Source organism: Rhinocladiella mackenziei (assembly GCF_000835555.1).
Source record: "Rhinocladiella mackenziei CBS 650.93 unplaced genomic scaffold supercont1.7, whole genome shotgun sequence".
In the NCBI taxonomy this organism is placed as follows: Eukaryota; Fungi; Ascomycota; class Eurotiomycetes; order Chaetothyriales; family Herpotrichiellaceae; genus Rhinocladiella; species Rhinocladiella mackenziei.
The window spans coordinates 1212587-1229435 of NW_013550598.1; the positions used below are offsets into that span (position 1 = coordinate 1212587).

Sequence of the window (16849 nt, forward strand, 5' to 3'; positions counted from 1 at the left end):
AAATGATTTTTCAGGCTGAGATCCTTAGTTAGGAGCGCCAAACTCTTCTGTGCTGTGGGCTTTACGACTTATTTCATAATTTATGAACGGCATGGGTACCAACTTCTACCACTGGCGGAATATGGGTTTCTCCAAGGCTCGAGCGGTTCAGAGCTGCAAGGTTAGTCCTGGGTTCTGAAAAAAAAGTAGACGAAACATGTTGAGCTATGTTCTTGAGAGTTATCAAGACCAGATTTCAATTCAGAACTACAATTGAACAGAACTTGGGTCCGAATTTTCTTCCTCTTGGACACATCGAATTTGTACATGAGAACGTCCGCCTATGCCTATCCCGTTCCATCTCATGCGCGCCTTCTCTTTTTCTAACACTAAATGTCAACGTTACAGTAAGATTGCCCCAGTCCCCGATTGAAAGGAGGAAAGACAGAAGAGAGGAAATAAGGAAAATTCAAGCCGTATCGTATTTCTTTTTCTCTCGCGTACAGAAAGTTCACCTCAAGCCCCTGCAGTGATTGGATTGGATCAGATTCACCCGACTGATGCAGAGATTCTTAACAAGTGTTTGAAGAAAACCCAATTCTCGGCAGGACTGTGTGCCTGAAAAAATCCCAATCGAACCCCCTCCCTTCCATCCTGGCCATGCATGCATGTTTCGAGCTCTCGAGCAAAAGAAGAAAGGAATCTGCATATGGGTAACCAGGTAGATGGATAGATATCTGTCTTTAAGTTCGTGCGCTTTGCCTTCATCATTCACTGTTTCGTTTGCATTGCGCTCAAATCAAAGGCTCCAACCTCAAACAAGCCTCTTCATCACCAATTGATTCCCCTATCGGCGATCAGCTGACTGTCGTCCCAATCGCCTTCCTTCTGCACCCTCGGATGGGTTGGCGGATGGACGATATCTATTTCATAAGGATTTGGGTCAGGGTCTTGGGCCTGCTCACCGCCGTTGACGTATTCTATCATTTCCACATCTCCTTGGGGCTGTCCGGGGGGATTCCGCGCTGGGATTGGGGGCGGCGCGTCAGGTGGTGGATAGTTGATTTCTCTCTTAACTGTCTGGGCCAGTTCGTCAATGCGGTCTGCTTGGATGTAGATCAGCAGGTACGGGTTGGGGGGAGGTCCCCAGCTATCTTGAGTAGGTTTGCCAAAGATCTCATTTCGATTGTGCACGACTGTTACGCGGTCGTCGTTATATTTCCTCCAGACTTCCTTCTTGTGATCGAAAATGTAGACCCAATAATGGCCTCCTCCGGCACTTCCGCGGTGAAAGAAGGCAGCATGTAAGCGATAGGGGTGTTTGCGCATATCAACAAATGCTTCCTTAACTTGTTGACTTAGGTGATCCATTCGAGTTCTGATTTCTGCGCAAAAGATGAGTATGTCTCACGTTCCTTCTGCGCGGTCTAACGAACCTTCGAGTTCCGATCGCGCATTTTCGGCCATTTGTCCAAGCGCAGCAATGGTATTGGGGTTGACATTGAGATCCCCCAATATCGAGTCGCCCGGGACTTCAGCTAAATACTCCAAAGCAACTTTCGCATCATCTAGAAGCCCTGGGAGATCCTTCGATTGCCCCTGAACACGTGTGTCAGCTGCTGCGGATTTGACAGGCGTTTGGAAGATACTGTCATACATGTGTCTCTTCTAGAAGAGCTCTCCGGGTGGAGAGTGCTGCTAGCTCTTTCTTGATCTCCCAGGTCTGCTGGCGACGTTGCATTAGTTCGGAATCACTGGCACTCTCAAGATATCGATCCATGAAGATTGTTTCTGGCACTTCAACGTGATGATTGAGTTTCTCCTGGCTTTTTGCCTCTTGGTTCCATGACACACGGTCAAGAGCAATGCTCAAAACTGGTGGAAGACGTGAAACAGAGGTATACGCCCTGGTCCCATCCAGTGCATCTTGTATGTCGAATTCGTTGTCGATTGCAGCATATACGTCGATTGGTTGTTGGTAGACGCGGGTGATGATGTTGAGAAATGGTACCGGTTGCGGCTCTGCTTTTTGTGGTTGAGTGTGGATGGTCTGTTGTCCGAAGAAGAGGTCATGCACCTCATCACGCTGTTCTCCAGATTTGTCAAATCCAGTAGGGCGCATGGCACAGGAGAGCTGAAGGATACAATGATTCATGACTTCAGTAACGTCTTGCTGACGAGCATATTCTTCTAGTGTTGCCGTGGTGTTCGGAATGGGTTTCCTTGGCGGTACCGGAGGTGGTTTTCCTGGAGGCGGTTGGTACTTCACGGGCTCTGTCTTCCCATCATTTTCGGCTGGTGCGGTTGCCGAAGGCAATGCTCTAGTCTGTGGATTCAATTTTGATGGTGACGTTGGGACAAGGGGCTCAGCAGTCTGTCCAGAAGTCGCTTTCGGAGACGTCGCAGCTTTATGAGGGGACAAATTCTCTTTGTTTTCTAGAGTCGCTAGCTGCTCTTCTTTGCTTGCGCCTTCTGGTAAGCCTTGTTCACTGTCAGGCTTAGACACCAATGTGGCTTCGCTGGAGTTGTCAGCCATCGTGGTGTCGTCGATGTCGTGGTCGTCATCGGTTGCATTCTCTTTTACACCATCTGTCTCGTTCTTTACCACGCTATCTTCGACGAGAGTGCCAAAAGCCTGATCAACATCGGTAGGAGATTGCAGAATGGCGTTATCGATCATTCCATTCCTCTCATACTCGGCCATGGTCAAAGGACCCAGCAGAGGGAGGTTGTCAATTTGACCCAAGCTAGGTCGATCACTCTTGAGAGTGGATCTTCGGCGCATCTTTTCCTTAACGCTCTCGGTTTCTAGTGTTAGTCGTGCAAGTTCCTGATCAGGTCTGATTGAGGACTGCGGTGTTTCGATCATGCCACTAAATAGCCCGGCAAGGGCGGCGACGACTGGCCAAATCAGAGGTGAGCAACATCAACTCGAAGAGAGCACTTACACTTTTGAGCCGTCTGGACCTCCTTGACACTAACCTTTCGCTGTCCGACACGTTTCTGCTCCATGCTTCTCTCGTCCAGGCTCATTTTGTAATCATCAAAATCAAGGACGAGATGTCGGACTTCAGTCACAGTGAAGAGAAACTGCAACAGGCTATTCAGATAGCAGGTGTTTCCAATATTTTCAAGTCCAACGGGTTCCTCGAGTGTTCCTTGAGGGGCTTGCGGGGTCCGACTGTGAAGATGGTCTAACAAGGCTGAACTTCCGCGCCCATTTGCAATGGCGGCGAGCGCTTTGTTGTAATACTCGACGCTACCGGGGTTTTCCTCTACAGCCATATTGTATTGAAGCATGATCATCTCATCCTCGATCTCTCGGTTCTGGATCTGGAGAGCTTGATAGCCTTCGGCAGGTTCCATCTGCGATTCGGTCGAAAAGCCAGAATTAATCCAGTTGGAGAGAAAGAGGCTCTGGCGATGTTGAGCAATCTTGCGCACTGCTTGAGCGGCTTGATCCTCCATTGCCTTATTGTCGGTCATCTAAGGGGGAATTTAGAAGACGGTATCGAAAGTGCGGAGGGTGACACAAACCTTGACAGCAAACAGTGCCTGAATTTGCTCATCCTCTGTTGTTTGACATGCCCCCAGAAATGAAAGAGCATCTTCGTAGGTGTCGATAACTGTGCGCGACGCGTCAGTATACGGCGTTCTGATGAGGAGTAACAGTTGCTCACTGTTTTTCGCAGTGTCCAGGATTCGACGGCTGTTGCGATGCACACCGATGATGCGCAGGTATTCTCTCAGTTCATGTTCATGATTCGGAGAGTCGGCTAACGTGGCTGTGAAAGAGCCAATGACATCCTCATCATTTAAAGCACCCTCTCGTCCCCCTAGTTGGAAAACTCTGTACGCTCGGTTTAAAGTCTCTGCGTCAAATCGGCCTTGTGAACTCTCCAGAGCTACTTCAGTTTCAAGAGTTTCGCTTTGACGCTGAGCCGCAATGTATTGGAGATGGGTCAGGTATATCGGTGCATTTCCAGGATCCGTTTCGACTTGCCAGTGGTATGCCTTTGCAACCAGTGGATCAGAAAGGTCCATAGGACATCCGAGAGCAGTGAAAGATCTATCTGAGGGTCAGCTGGTCCTTGCGTACAAGGATGGAATTATTACGCAGGTCTCATTTCCGGTGGAAGCTTTGTAGTTCTGCCAGAGGGATGGGTATCATCTGCAACAATCAGAAACTTCCAGCCACATAGACCCGAGTCACTCACAATCTTGACAGCCAAGGGCACGAGAGAGTTCTCTGTCAGCAGGTACAGGGGGGGAGACATCTTGCAACTGCTGTCGTTCCTCGTAAGGCCGGGAAAGAAGGAGCACCACCAGCTCGTGCTCAGCGTTGTCTAACAAGATGTTCACAGGACTTTGAAACGGTTGATGATCATCCATATCTGGCTCTGGAACTTTCCAGCGATCCCCGGGCTGATAAAAGCCGTCATTATTTGCCATCCAGCTCACTGAGGATTGTCTTCACTCACCACGAGAACAAATCCGAGATGCTCCAGCACGTCCTTGCAAGCGATCCCATCTGGTCCAAATCGAACAATGAATCTTCTGTTTCCCAAATTGATCGATCGATATTTCGCATCGTCCTGCGCCTTCCATGCGTTTTTTATGTAGGCTCGAAGGTCACTCAATACATCGACGGGCCCAGGATGTTTCATTCCCTCCGTGTGGCCTTCCCTCTCCCGAAAAGCCTCTTCTGTTCTTTGGCGAAGCAAGTCCGGATCTACCAAAGTGGAGACATCACTCGCACGGAGGACCGGAGGACTCAGACGCACCGTGACTGTTGCGGCGCAGGTTTGGGAAGAGCATTTGTAGGTATAGATTTCGTCTTGCGAATTTGGATTTTGGCATCTCCATGCATTTCTCTCCAAAGGTTCCTGAAACTCCGACCTCACCAGGTGGTGTAAGGGATGCTCAGCGTTTGGACATGGCGCTTCATCGAATTTGATGGTGTAGTCAACCTTGACATGGAGATGCACGCGACATACTTGACAGAATGCTGCCACAGTCCATATGGTCTGAGGTCCAGGTCTCTCGTCCAACACAGGAAGCCTCGATTGTTTCGTTTTCAATCCAAACTTGTGTCTGCAAGTCTCAAGAGGTATCAGGTCCGCCAAATGTTGCGCATGCACGAAGTTGAGCGGAGAGTCAGCTAGCAGGTTAGGAGCGTTTTGCGAGTGATGCCATGGCTCATAAAGCGTCAGGTCCTGAAGGAGGACCGGAGCAGTTCGACCTGCCAATTCCCATTATTATAGATTCTCCTCGATTTCTTTTTCTTCGATACACACCAGATCCTTTGATCGGCGCAATGAAGGACCGTATGTTACCTCGCACGCCGGCCATGCAAGACGGTTTGGGAGTGGACTACTGGCTCCGCGAGCCAGCAGTGAAGGTGAAGTAGCTGGGTAGGACGCAGAGATCGAAGGAGATGGTCTATGGTCTAGGATTATGCGAATGCTCGAGATGGGATTGAATGTTCTACTGAAGTGGATGGGCCTGAGGAAGAGGAACGAAACAGATGGCCAGGCTTTCCCAAGACTGTGACCGGCGCAGCCCACGGGACAGAAAAGTGACGGGGCAAGCCTTAGAGAGAGTCGGAAGCATATGTGCAGCTAGATGACCAAGAAGTTCCAAAGATATTGCCACCCTTATGGACAAGAAGCTGCTCACGGGCAGCGCAAGTAGATGGCCGCCTGCGTTGTCGCAGAATTCGAGGTATCCCCCCAGTGAGAGACCCGTCATTAGAAAAAGCTCGGTGGCTACGGCGGCGCAGGAAAACGGATAACCAGAGAAATGTCAATTCGAACCTCAAGCTTTGAAGATTATCTTCCCACCAAACGAGACCAACACAGCATCACTCCCATATCCATACCTTCTGCGAAGTCGATCCTCTCCTCCATCGGCTACTAATGACGTGATTCTATTGTCATTCGTTTTGAAAAGCCCGAAGAGCAGAAACAAGAATGGCGGAACGGGAGGAAACAACATATCAACCTCAAGATGCTCTGGCAGCTTCAACACGTGCAGCTTTGCTCACTGGTGCAGCTGGTCTGTTTCTAGCTGCGGTGCAAAATACTGTAGCGAAGGAGAACATTGGGGCCTTTGGTGTTTTTTCACGGTTTGGCCGTACCATTGGTTTCTTCAGTATGGCTTGGATCCGTTACAGCGCCTCAACAGGATGAGCATTCTGACAATTTCCAGCGGCCACGGGTGGAACGTTCCAATTTACGAGATCGGTTTCTGCAAATCTACGAGAGACGAGAGATTTCATAAACGATGGAATCGGCGGCGCCTGCGCTGGCGCCATCGTGGGACTTGCCAGTACGCCCAAAAAGAATCGTCAAGGAGTAGCTTGCATCAATTGACCAAATACAGAGCGATCAATGACATCGACACTGGGAGGCGCATTTGCTCTCGGTGTAGCTGCTGCCGCAGTTAGCTATACAGGCGGCTCCATGTTCGAATCCGCCGATAGCGTACCTCAACCTGACCGGACTGCATATAAAGAGGAGGCCAAGGCTCGATATCGAAGACCTATCAATGAGGTCATCAATGAACTCGGAGAAGGACGAGGTAAGATGAAGCTGGGATGTGGTCTTGGACCTGTTGGCTAATCTGTCTGAATAGGGATATACGGACCAGGATATGAAGAGAGACGGAAGCAAAGAATCAAAGAAAAGTATGGTATCGAAATCCAGGAGCCATATTACAAGGGAACTTCAGCGTCGTGAGCATGATTCAAGACGGGTCTTTGCCAATACTCATCCCATTTCTCGGAGAAAAGAACCAGTCGACAAGCCACGACCACCTGGCCCTTTTGGCGGTCTGTGCGGTTAAGAATAGACAAGGGAGAAATAGGGCGATACTTTCAACCGGACGAATGAGTTACCTAGGGGAAAATAAATGAAGCTTCTAGCAAATCCAAGTTGGCTGTTCAGTCTACGTATTCAATACCAAATGACGTGCCAATAGAATCACGCAACTGACGTCCTTTGAGCCCAAGTATTCTCCCTCAGGTATGTTCCGGGTTTGCCGAGGGTCAGATTGAAATAATCGAGTGACTGCATTGTTCCCTGTTCTATATCTCTCAGACCACCGATCAGAGAGAGCCGACGACACCATCCCAAGAGTGTACCACAGACCACCGAGTTTAGAATAGCCATCGATGGAAAGGTCACGCGTCAACTATATGGTCAAACCAAGTGTTTCGCAGGCTTTGTGGCCGCGGGAAGTGGGAGAGCTTCTTTTCTGAGTCCAAGAGTGGCTTTCTTCAGGCTCGGCCTGAACGGCAGGCCAAGGTTGTCCTATAGCAGTGGCATGTGCTAGTCCTTTTGCCACGAACTCGAATCAAACTTAGTTCGGTAGCAGGGGGCCACACCTAGCGACCTGGTGCGGGATAGGGTGATGAGGCCAGCGACGCATGTTTGTCAGTAAGCAATGCAATCCAGATTTTTTTGTTTTTTTTGACAACCAGTAACCAAAGAGGAGCGGAGATGTGACCATGGAGTGATGGGTTCGGTTCGTAGGGTACGGGGTCTTCTGCATGTGAGTCGAAGAATAATAATCAAGTGCTGGATGGTCTTGTTCTGCAAGCCATGACGTTTTGCCATCTGTAGATGACCCTGCCTTCTCTAGTGGTGCAAAGATCGAGTTATGCATGGGGAACGTCTTTGACCCCCCGATCTGATCATCAAGCGGCTTTGACGGGTTGGCGTTTCTGTTGGAAAATTAAAAGAAAAGGTTCATAATGATCTCAATTTTTCACCACCCACATGTAAAAAGAGCAATTCGACCAGCGCCCAAAGAAAGAAAATCAGACACAGGCCATCTCGTCAGATGCAGCTTTCTAATGGCTGACTGAGATGGAGTGTTGGTCGATCGCAGACGACCGACGATGTGCTTTTACTCGTAGAGGCCACGGAGCACCACGGGCTGGGGCTTGAAATCCCCATCTTTTTTGGAGCCAAACTAGTAGGAAATGGTGGTAAGTTTTGTTAGCGACTCCATTGATGCTGTAGTGGCCGCGGCTTTGTGGCGAGCAATATGTATACTCCTTAGTGCTCTCTATTCCATACCTAGATACTTAATCTGGGAACAGGAAAGAGGAAGACACCTCTGCCTGGGATTTGAAGTTGGGGAGGCAGCTGAGCCTACAATCATCAAAAAGCACGAGGAGCGAATTGTGCTGTTTACAACACCCCCTGGACAACTGATCCTCGGCAAACTCTGGCCAGGGGAAAAAAAACCCTTGGTCTGACGTGAAAATACCACAGGATATCCTCCAAGAGTGCTCTAATGGTTCTGTCAGACTAGCACAATTGTGTTCATTGTCACTCCACTCATGCGGCGGGAAGGGTCCTAGCACCCACCTGGGCACCTAGTAAACAGCTGGCTCATCAAGATCCAGAATGCGAGCATCATCAATTCTCAATCTCCAGCAAACTGATTATCCAACTCCCCCGCTCCACCGGCAACTGCGCTTGCAATAAGTCACCGCCCCAAACACCACCAGCGACCTACATCAGAAGTAGCATTTTCCCCTACCGCCAGGCTTGAACACCTAAACCCTCTCGCCGCCCACTACCAACCGCCTCACAACACAGCCCTTCTTGGAACCGACGTCATCCACTTTCCCACTCCTCCCCCATCGCATCTCATTTCCCTTGTACCTCAGTCTCAATTCTCTCGTTTTGGCTCCCTTGCTCAACTCCCATTCACATTTCCCTCTCATTCTCTCCAGGCCGGGTTCATTCCCTGCATGCCGAAACTGTGCCCACACTCACGGTCAGTCCCTTTGCAGCAAAATGGTCTCTACGACATAGCTTCCGAGCCCAACCCTCCGGTATAACCGAATAGCTTCGTCACCAAGCTTGCACGGTCTTGTCTACATCTCACCATCATGTCGAGACCGATGACTCCCATTTCACCTATTCACGGCTCCCTGCCGGGCATTCCGGATCCTTCAGTACACTCTCTCCGGCCAACGAGCGCCCGACCATCTTCCCGACCCGTTTCCTACGTCGGCACACACCACACCGGGGCTATATCACACCTCGATCAATCCCAAGGCGCCCCGCAGGAGATATCGGCCCTGTCGCAGGCTGCCGAATTGCGCGATGAAGTCGCGGGCACGAGCCATGAGACTCCAGAGCTTCCTCGAACGGATTCGCACATGTCACAAGGGTCGCAAACATTACTTCCCTCCAGGGGCGGCACATTAAAGAAGAAAGGGTCTCTGCACAAGAGCGCAAGTTTGAAAAGAACTCCCAGCAAAAGAAGCAGCTATGCTGGATCAGTACGAAGCTTGCAACTGGGGGAGAAGGAAAAGTACGGTGAAACTGAAGAAACCAACAGCGCCTTCTATTGTCCGGTTCCCACCTCTGGAAGTCCGACCGAACTCCTCGCCAATCGATTCCAGGGTGAGTTTGCAGATGATGCGATCTCGCGCTCATTCAGCTAATGTCTCGATAGCCTGGCGCAAAGTGCTGAAGGACCTAATCAATTATTTCCGTGACCTCCACAAAACGTACGAAACTCGCTCCAAAGCTCTCCTATCAACGTCGAACGTTATCAACAATACGACGATTCCTTCCAACTTTCTGACCTCGGGTGGAATCGGTGACGCTGCGTCGATCCTACGAGATTTCCACAAACAGGCTCTCAATGAAGCCAATAAAGCTCGAGATCTGGAAAACGAAGTCATTATCCAGCTGACCGGTCTTCGTAGCGACCTGCAGCAAAAGATCAAAGAGATCAAGAGCTTGTCTGGTGATTTTAAGAATTCGGTAGACAAGGAACAAGAAGCCACGAGAAAGGCGGTTCGATCCCTCCAAGAATCACTCGGCATGGTCGATCATGATGCAGCAGCCACCAGTGGAAAAGGCGATCCTTTCCTGGTCAAGGTCGCGGTCGACAAGCAAATAGAAAAGCAGATTGACGAGGAGAACTATCTACACCGGGTAGGACATTTCGCTGGTGACTTTGTCGGTTTGGACCCTCGAGACTGATTGATTCAGGCTTACCTCAACCTGGAGGCTTCTGGCCGCGAACTCGAGTCCATTGTTGTTGGAGAGATTCAGAAAGCATACAATGTGCTTGCCGGATTCCTCCGTCGTGAAGCAGATGACGCCTATGATACGGTCGAGAAGCTCAGGGACGGCCCGCTCGCAATGGCGAAGGATCACGAATGGGAGGAATTCACCACCAACAACAGCCAGATGGTTGATCCGAGAAATCCAATCAGACAGGCTTCCCATATCGTCTATCCTGGCAAGGATCACCCGGCAGCCATTGAAGTCCGCAGTGGCATGCTGGAGCGAAAGAGTAAATATTTGAAAAATTATACGCCGGGTTGGTAAGTTACGCCAAAATTCAGTTGTGGCCGGATCCAAAAATTCTCTGATCGCTTCCCCAGGTACATTCTTTCTCCCACGCATCTCCACGAATTTAAATCGGCCGATCGTATCGCATTTCAGTCGCCCGTCATGTCGTTGTACCTCCCGGAGCAGAAACTAGGACCTCATTCCGAGTTCGGCTCCTCTTCCCACAAGTTCATGCTCAAAGGTCGACAAACTGGATCCATGCATCGTGGACATGCTTGGGTATTCCGTGCCGAATCCCATGATACCATGTTGGCATGGTTCAATGACATCAAAGAACTGACCGAGAAACGAGGGGAAGAAAGAAATGATTTCGTTCGACGACAACATGCTCGATCACTCTCTGGAGGCAGTTTCAAACCCGCAAGCATCATCAGCTCCGACGGCGCACTAGAAGAAGATGAGGCGGACAAAGTCGCGTTTTCTGGTGAACAGTCTGTCCGAGGCAATTCGGTGGCTGACGGAGCTGTAATGGTGGGCGCCGGCGGGTTAGGAGCTGCCGCCATGAACGATATCGAGGACAACAGATCCGAAGCTGGATGGCGTCCTCCACAACGACCAGCACCAGGTGGGCGATTTCCATCGGATGTCAACGTACAGCGAGGCTTACAAGCTCCGCTTTCCCCTTCTAGTGGAGAGAGTTCTGACCGAGACCGGGACATTATAGCAGCCGCAGGTTCCCTACCTGGAAGTGGGGTGCCTTTCTCACGTGCGACCGAAAAACATACGGAACTACAGAATGCCATCTCTCAACCTCCTGGAATGACTTCTGGCATGCAGTCAACCACTCAATCCGCTCCTGGTCACCATCCAAATATCCTTCCCTCGCGCGCCGCTCCCACTTCTCACGATTCAGGTAGTCAATATGGTGAGTGGTTGGCGCCGATTGCTGCAGGCGCCGGAGGAGCTGCACTGGGAGCTGGCGCGATGCATCATCATAACCACCCGCAACAGCAACAACCAATGGCTGACACGGTCCGACGCCAAATGGATGGCGAGCCAGCAATACCAAAGCAGGGCGAATCATCTGCACCGATCCCTGTTGCAACAACTGCCACCATTACTGCACCCACTGGTCCGCGCGCAATGAGTGAAACCACTACAGCTCTAAGTTCGGCGGTGGGAAATACCACTTCATCAGGAACCACGGACACTGCTACGTTGTCGACCGTGCCCACCAGCGCAGGTTACGGGGTTACGAACGGCAGTGTGTTTGATGCTGGGGGGCCGAAGACTTCAGCAGATTATTCACTTCGACCTGCGGAACGGACCAAGAGTCATGCCACAATTGGTGACTTGCACGTGCCTGGGGAGTTCCCTGGAACCCCCGCTCTCAATGAGGAGGTGAAATTATATCAAGATGCAGTCCAACACTGAAATTGACACCTGGACATCATACGAGAGGTATGGGCAAGCAGTTTCATATCATATGCACGCATGAGAGACGACACGTACATGGGTTAACAGACCGATCAACCTGTTGATGATTTTCTGATATATGGACTCCACGGTAATATCGAAAGAGTCATTTTTGTCGAGTTGCTTTTTGCGTTGTTTTGAGATACCACAATCGCTATGTGTATTCATTTCTTTCTGTCTGGGCGAGCCTGTTGGAAAACATGAATGCGCCAACGGGGGTTTCGTACAGGTGGTATTGTCCAGGCATACATAAGGGCCACATAGTGTTCGGGGAAGGGCTTGAGGCGAGTGAGATAATCCTATCAATAAGGGCGTCAGCGGGGTTATTCTGCAGTCGCAAAACACGAAAAAGTCTTGACTTGATGGGTTCATCCATTCCTCAAGGTGCCCAAGGTATTTGTGAACTTCGGTAGCGATACTAGCAAATCGTTCCGCCTAGGCTGGTCACTTCGAAGTCTCAGCCTGACCGGGCTCCGTAAATCATCGAGCCCTGTCCGCCGAGAGGCACGCCGTCCTCTATCACGCTTCCCACGCGAACGTTTCTCATCAGTAGCGGACCGCTATAGAATGTCTCCTAACCCATTCAGCATTCTCCCAACATAGATATAAACCGGAACCCCCCCTGCACTTGCGAGCACGGACCCATGTCGCTCAAAAGGAGAAGCACATGGTGGCGCCGTTGGCGCATCCAATCAGCGGCTATTGATGAATACCTAGGGACCGGTGTGCCAGCCAGCCTCACAAGGGCAGAAGACAAAAGTGATCTCCCTTCCACGCCAGAGCTATCGTTCTGTTATAATGAATATCATCAAATGGGTCCATGGCGTCAAGAAGGTCGTCGGCAATATCAGCGAAATCCGTCAAGCAGAGAAAATACTCGACGGACCGCCATCAACGGCAAGCCGAGCTCTCCATCCGGATTGAAGAGGGCCGATCGCTACGCCCTCCGCTGGTCCATGAAGAAGATGTCTCGACGTCTTTCGTCCAGGACTTCTTCTCCAAGCCCGAGTCCAACACTGTCGTCTCGCTCAGTCATGCGGACGCCGGCCCATCGCCGCTCGATATCCATCCGGGCCAGCGCGTCAGGGGATTCTCCGAGGCCTTCGACGAACTTGTCGCCAGCGAGGAGTCGGTCGACTTTAAGATTCCATTTCCAGAACCTAACGCAGAGCAACAGCTGGAGATCGAGCAGCGTGCGGCCGTTTTCAGACGCACCAACACTGACATTGATGCCGAGCAAGCACATTTGCGCATCGCACACTCGACCTCGGACGCGCGGGACAGAAATGGCCTAGTTCAGCGTGTCCAGAGGTTGCTTGGACAACAGTCCGTCATCAAGCCTGGCGCATTCACGGGGCTTCGGTATGCTGCTGGCCTTGCCACGGCGCACGCGAATGCGATTATCTCACAGAAACCTGCTCCACTATTCACGCGGAGGGCATTATACGTACTAGAATACGATACCGGTGAGAGTCCCCATCCTGCAAGTTATTCATAGACATCAAGTCACTGACCACATTCTAGATGAAAGCGGTGTTCTCTTATGTGCACCGCCAAAACTGTGCGGCAGCGTATCCAGCCTCAGGCAGCATCTGGAAGAGACAGAGCCTAAATCTCTCCTCCGACTGATTTATGTATGCAACAACGAGGAAGCCGTCAATTATCTGAGCAACGCGTTCGGAGTCAGTGGATCCAGCGGGGAGACCAATGAACGCAGCTTTCGAGACTGGATACAAGACGATCGCGACATTCGCAGGGCCTCGCTCAAGGCTATCCGATGGCGGCCGGCGTTCGACATTGCAAGGGGTGTCATTTGCAGCGCATTCGGCTTCGATTTCGGATCCCTTGTCATCCCACGTGAAAAGAAACATACAAAGCAGCAAGGTCCGAACCACAACCGTATGACGCCTAACAATACGGCGCTCTTCCGCCAACGTATCGCCGTGTACATGCAGCGGGCTTCGTCCGAAGCCCTGCCCGGACCACGAGTTACCCGCTTCAACTCAGGCTTCCGTCATCTTCACGAAATGGCGAAGCACGACACCATCATCGTCTGCGAATACTCATCCGGCGAAGTCGGCGAGGTCGTCAGGGCCTCGGCTCTCCTTGGCCTAGATCCAGTCGACACCGTCAAAGACCGAAGCCTAGCATCCGTGTTCGTTTTGCAAGGCGTCATGACGCACGTCTTCGAAGGCTTATATCAGATCTGGCGCGAACAGATCGCACTGATCCACGAACCGCACGCTACGCTCGAAGATCACATCTACAGCCACCCAGCCGACGCGAGTCGGGCGCGCGACGTCTGGGCGCTCTCACAGCGCTTGCACGGCATGTTGAAGCTGGTGAATCGGCATTCGAAAGTCATTGAGACCGTGCAGGAGGATTTCTTCACGCTCGCCGAGTGGAAGGAACAAGGCGAGTGGTTGGGCCATGTGCTGGATGACTTTGAGCTGCTCGCGGATAATATTCGCACTGATTATCTCGAGCCTTTGGAACATATGATTGATTTGGTTAGCAACCCATTTTCCACGCTCCTTTCCAATTGTTGTCCAGCCTGAAAATATCCAAGTGCCCAGACCAAAAAGGGAACGAAGGAACTTCAATTCTGCTTGACTTGATATCAGCCTAGCTAACATGTTCTGTGGTATTGATCGCCAGATGTACAAATCCGTCACGATCCGCGACTCAAAGCAGAGTCTCGAACTGAACGCATCGCTGTGGCGCCTGAGCTGGATCACATTCATTTTCTTGCCGCTGACGTTCCTAGTCGGCGCGTTCGGCATGAATGTCGACGCGCTCCAGCACTTCCCAAGTCTCAAGTGGTATTTCATAGCTGCGGTACCATTGGTGAGCACTATAGCAGATCCAAATTCTCACGCCTTCTCTGGCCAAAAAGACCGATTGATGGGACGAAAGCTAATCGCTTTTTGGCCCTTGTTGGGCTTTAGATGATCGCGGTGATCTTACTCTGGTTTGCAATGCGGCGGCTCGCGCCGAGTCAAATATCTGCCATCGACTCTACGAATGCTGTCGCGTTCAGTTCACCGACGAGACATAGTCGATTGGGCGTTTTCGCCATGTCTTGACACCACAAATGGCGACGAGTTCTTGTTTGAATCATGATGACGTGACGAGATCACCGTCATTCAACGCCTTCAAAAGCAAGTCGGCCCAAAGATTCTTGGTATAATGGGGAAATCTGATTGTGGGCAAAGTCTCTAGTTGCACGGCATATCAGGTTCAATCTCGCCGAACATGAGACTCGGTAGTCTTTATCATTGAAATTCGTGACGCATATTTTGGTCACAGTTCGTTCCCTGGCAGCCTCTGGCGGTCTCTTGATTGCTCAATCCAGATCTCTACGCCCAGTTGGAGGCTCGGGCTTAACCTGTCCAAACCACTGCGATATCTCCCTTGTGAGGAAACATCAATAACTGATGTAACAATTCTGCAAGGACGGTCTGAGACAAATTCGTGATTTCAACCAGTGGGGCTGCCTATCAGCCTTCAAGACCATCCAGTCGTCTCAAAGTCCCCTTGTCCAGCCTCATAGCAACAAACTGATCCAGCGCCGTCTTCGTATCCTCCATCGCCGCCACCACAGACCTCATACTTGCTGTATTGTTCTGCATACTCAACAAATGGCTTCGCAATTGCTTCAGCAGAGGCTCTAGCTCTGGATCAGGATCGCCATCCAGATCCATGACGCCGCTATTAGGAGGATGTAGTGCCCCATTCTGATCGTGTGACACAACTCCCCTTGATCTTCCAGCGGCAATCCCAGCGACAGCGTTCAATCTCTCGAATTCTTCCATTTCCACCTCATCGACTTCATCATCTAGATCCCTCGCAAGCGGATGTAAGGTCCTCCCCCTCTTCCGCTTGAGGGCCTCATTACTCTTCAAGGCTGCCTCTAGCCCTGCAAGTTCCGCACGGTCGCGTTTGAGGGCCTTCTTTTCACGTTGAATTTGCCGCCGCAGAAGATGTGCAGATTGCACGTTCGTAGTGAGTTGAGATTGCAGCTCTCGGATGCGGTGGAGGGTATTGGAGAGGTTGAATGGCGAGTCGTCTGCTTGTGTGGATGTTGTTGGCGGGAAAGGCATGCGTGGAAGGCGCGAGAGGAGTCTAGATAATGCATTCGATAGTTAGATTCAACTCAAGATTCATGTACTAGAGTCATTGTATGAAGCATAGCAGGGACGTACTTATCAGCGACTTCCTCCACGATCCTCTCGTACTCTCTCTCCTTGACCGTGGTAGCCAGATTCGCTTTCCGTGTAGCGGCGCTTCGCGTTCGTCCCACGGCGGGGACTCTGTCCAATCCACCAGCCCCGGACCTCTTCGTTTTCAGATTCAAGAGTATCTCTCGCACTCTCTCCTGTGATGAGACGGGCAAGGGTTTCCATTTCTTGCGAATTGTGGCTTGTGAGATGTTCTTGATGCGCGGTTCTAATTTGGCGAACTGGATAGAGTTTACGCATGAAGATGTTGGCTTTGACGCGCCCATTGTGACCTCCGACAAGAGCACAAAGCCCAAAAGAGATTGAAAGCGTGAAAACGCAGTATTTCACGAGATGTGGTCTGAGGGCATTTGGATATAAACTCATGTTGTCCGATTACCCAATTTGGTTAGCCCTGATCTTTGTCCCCCGCCGCTTTTGAGACGCCCCATTTAACGAGGCTCTCTATATCGAACCTCCTGGTTGAATGTGATTCAAGGCGTCTCCTATCAACCTAATCCCAACCATCCCTTCACAGCCAGTACCCGTCCTTCTCCAGCTCCATCCCGATTCATTTTCTCCTCTGCTAGCGTAATAAGATCCGGAACTCCGTTACAGCCTTGCGCCATCAAACAGAGCTCCCCGTCAAGAAATCCCAGAAAATGCCTGTAAGTGGTGTCTTCCCCGAGTACTCAACCTCAGAACAAGGTAATCAGCGACAACCCCGTCCCTCCAACCTCCGATCACCTCTTTTCCTTGTGGCGGTTCGATCATTGATTGGACATTCGCCCAGATATCGCGGTTGGTCTTTCATGAGGTCTTTCCGTGTAAGATTAACCTCTT

The 16849-nt window shown here is 50.9% G+C and overlaps 5 protein-coding genes across 5 annotated transcripts; 3 read left to right on the forward strand and 2 right to left on the reverse strand.

Annotated features, from left to right (window-relative positions):
* Positions 1 to 810: 810 nt before the first annotated feature.
* Z518_09254 (uncharacterized protein) lies at positions 811 to 5331 on the reverse strand (the record flags this gene model as incomplete). The annotated part of the gene is made up of 10 exons (XM_013413210.1): positions 811 to 1364; positions 1416 to 1578; positions 1637 to 2880; positions 2928 to 3465; positions 3517 to 3605; positions 3660 to 4048; positions 4096 to 4150; positions 4197 to 4404; positions 4461 to 5221; positions 5277 to 5331. The coding sequence occupies 10 exons, from the start codon at positions 5329 to 5331 to the stop codon at positions 811 to 813; spliced, it is 4056 nt and encodes a 1351-aa protein (XP_013268664.1).
* A 620-nt stretch (positions 5332 to 5951) lies between these two features.
* Positions 5952 to 6719, forward strand: Z518_09255 (uncharacterized protein; the record flags this gene model as incomplete). The annotated part of the gene is made up of 4 exons (XM_013413211.1): positions 5952 to 6132; positions 6190 to 6309; positions 6364 to 6561; positions 6616 to 6719. The coding sequence occupies 4 exons, from the start codon at positions 5952 to 5954 to the stop codon at positions 6717 to 6719; spliced, it is 603 nt and encodes a 200-aa protein (XP_013268665.1).
* A 2168-nt stretch (positions 6720 to 8887) lies between these two features.
* Positions 8888 to 11744, forward strand: Z518_09256 (uncharacterized protein; the record flags this gene model as incomplete). The annotated part of the gene is made up of 4 exons (XM_013413212.1): positions 8888 to 9407; positions 9460 to 9947; positions 10005 to 10342; positions 10403 to 11744. The coding sequence occupies 4 exons, from the start codon at positions 8888 to 8890 to the stop codon at positions 11742 to 11744; spliced, it is 2688 nt and encodes an 895-aa protein (XP_013268666.1).
* An 862-nt stretch (positions 11745 to 12606) lies between these two features.
* Positions 12607 to 14344, forward strand: Z518_09257 (uncharacterized protein; the record flags this gene model as incomplete). The annotated part of the gene is made up of 2 exons (XM_013413213.1): positions 12607 to 13252; positions 13311 to 14344. 2 exons carry the CDS (start codon positions 12607 to 12609, stop codon positions 14342 to 14344), a joined length of 1680 nt encoding a protein of 559 aa, XP_013268667.1.
* Positions 14345 to 15286: 942 nt separating this feature from the next.
* Positions 15287 to 16293, reverse strand: Z518_09258 (uncharacterized protein; the record flags this gene model as incomplete). The annotated part of the gene is made up of 2 exons (XM_013413214.1): positions 15287 to 15911; positions 15992 to 16293. The coding sequence occupies 2 exons, from the start codon at positions 16291 to 16293 to the stop codon at positions 15287 to 15289; spliced, it is 927 nt and encodes a 308-aa protein (XP_013268668.1).
* Positions 16294 to 16849: the final 556 nt, after the last annotated feature.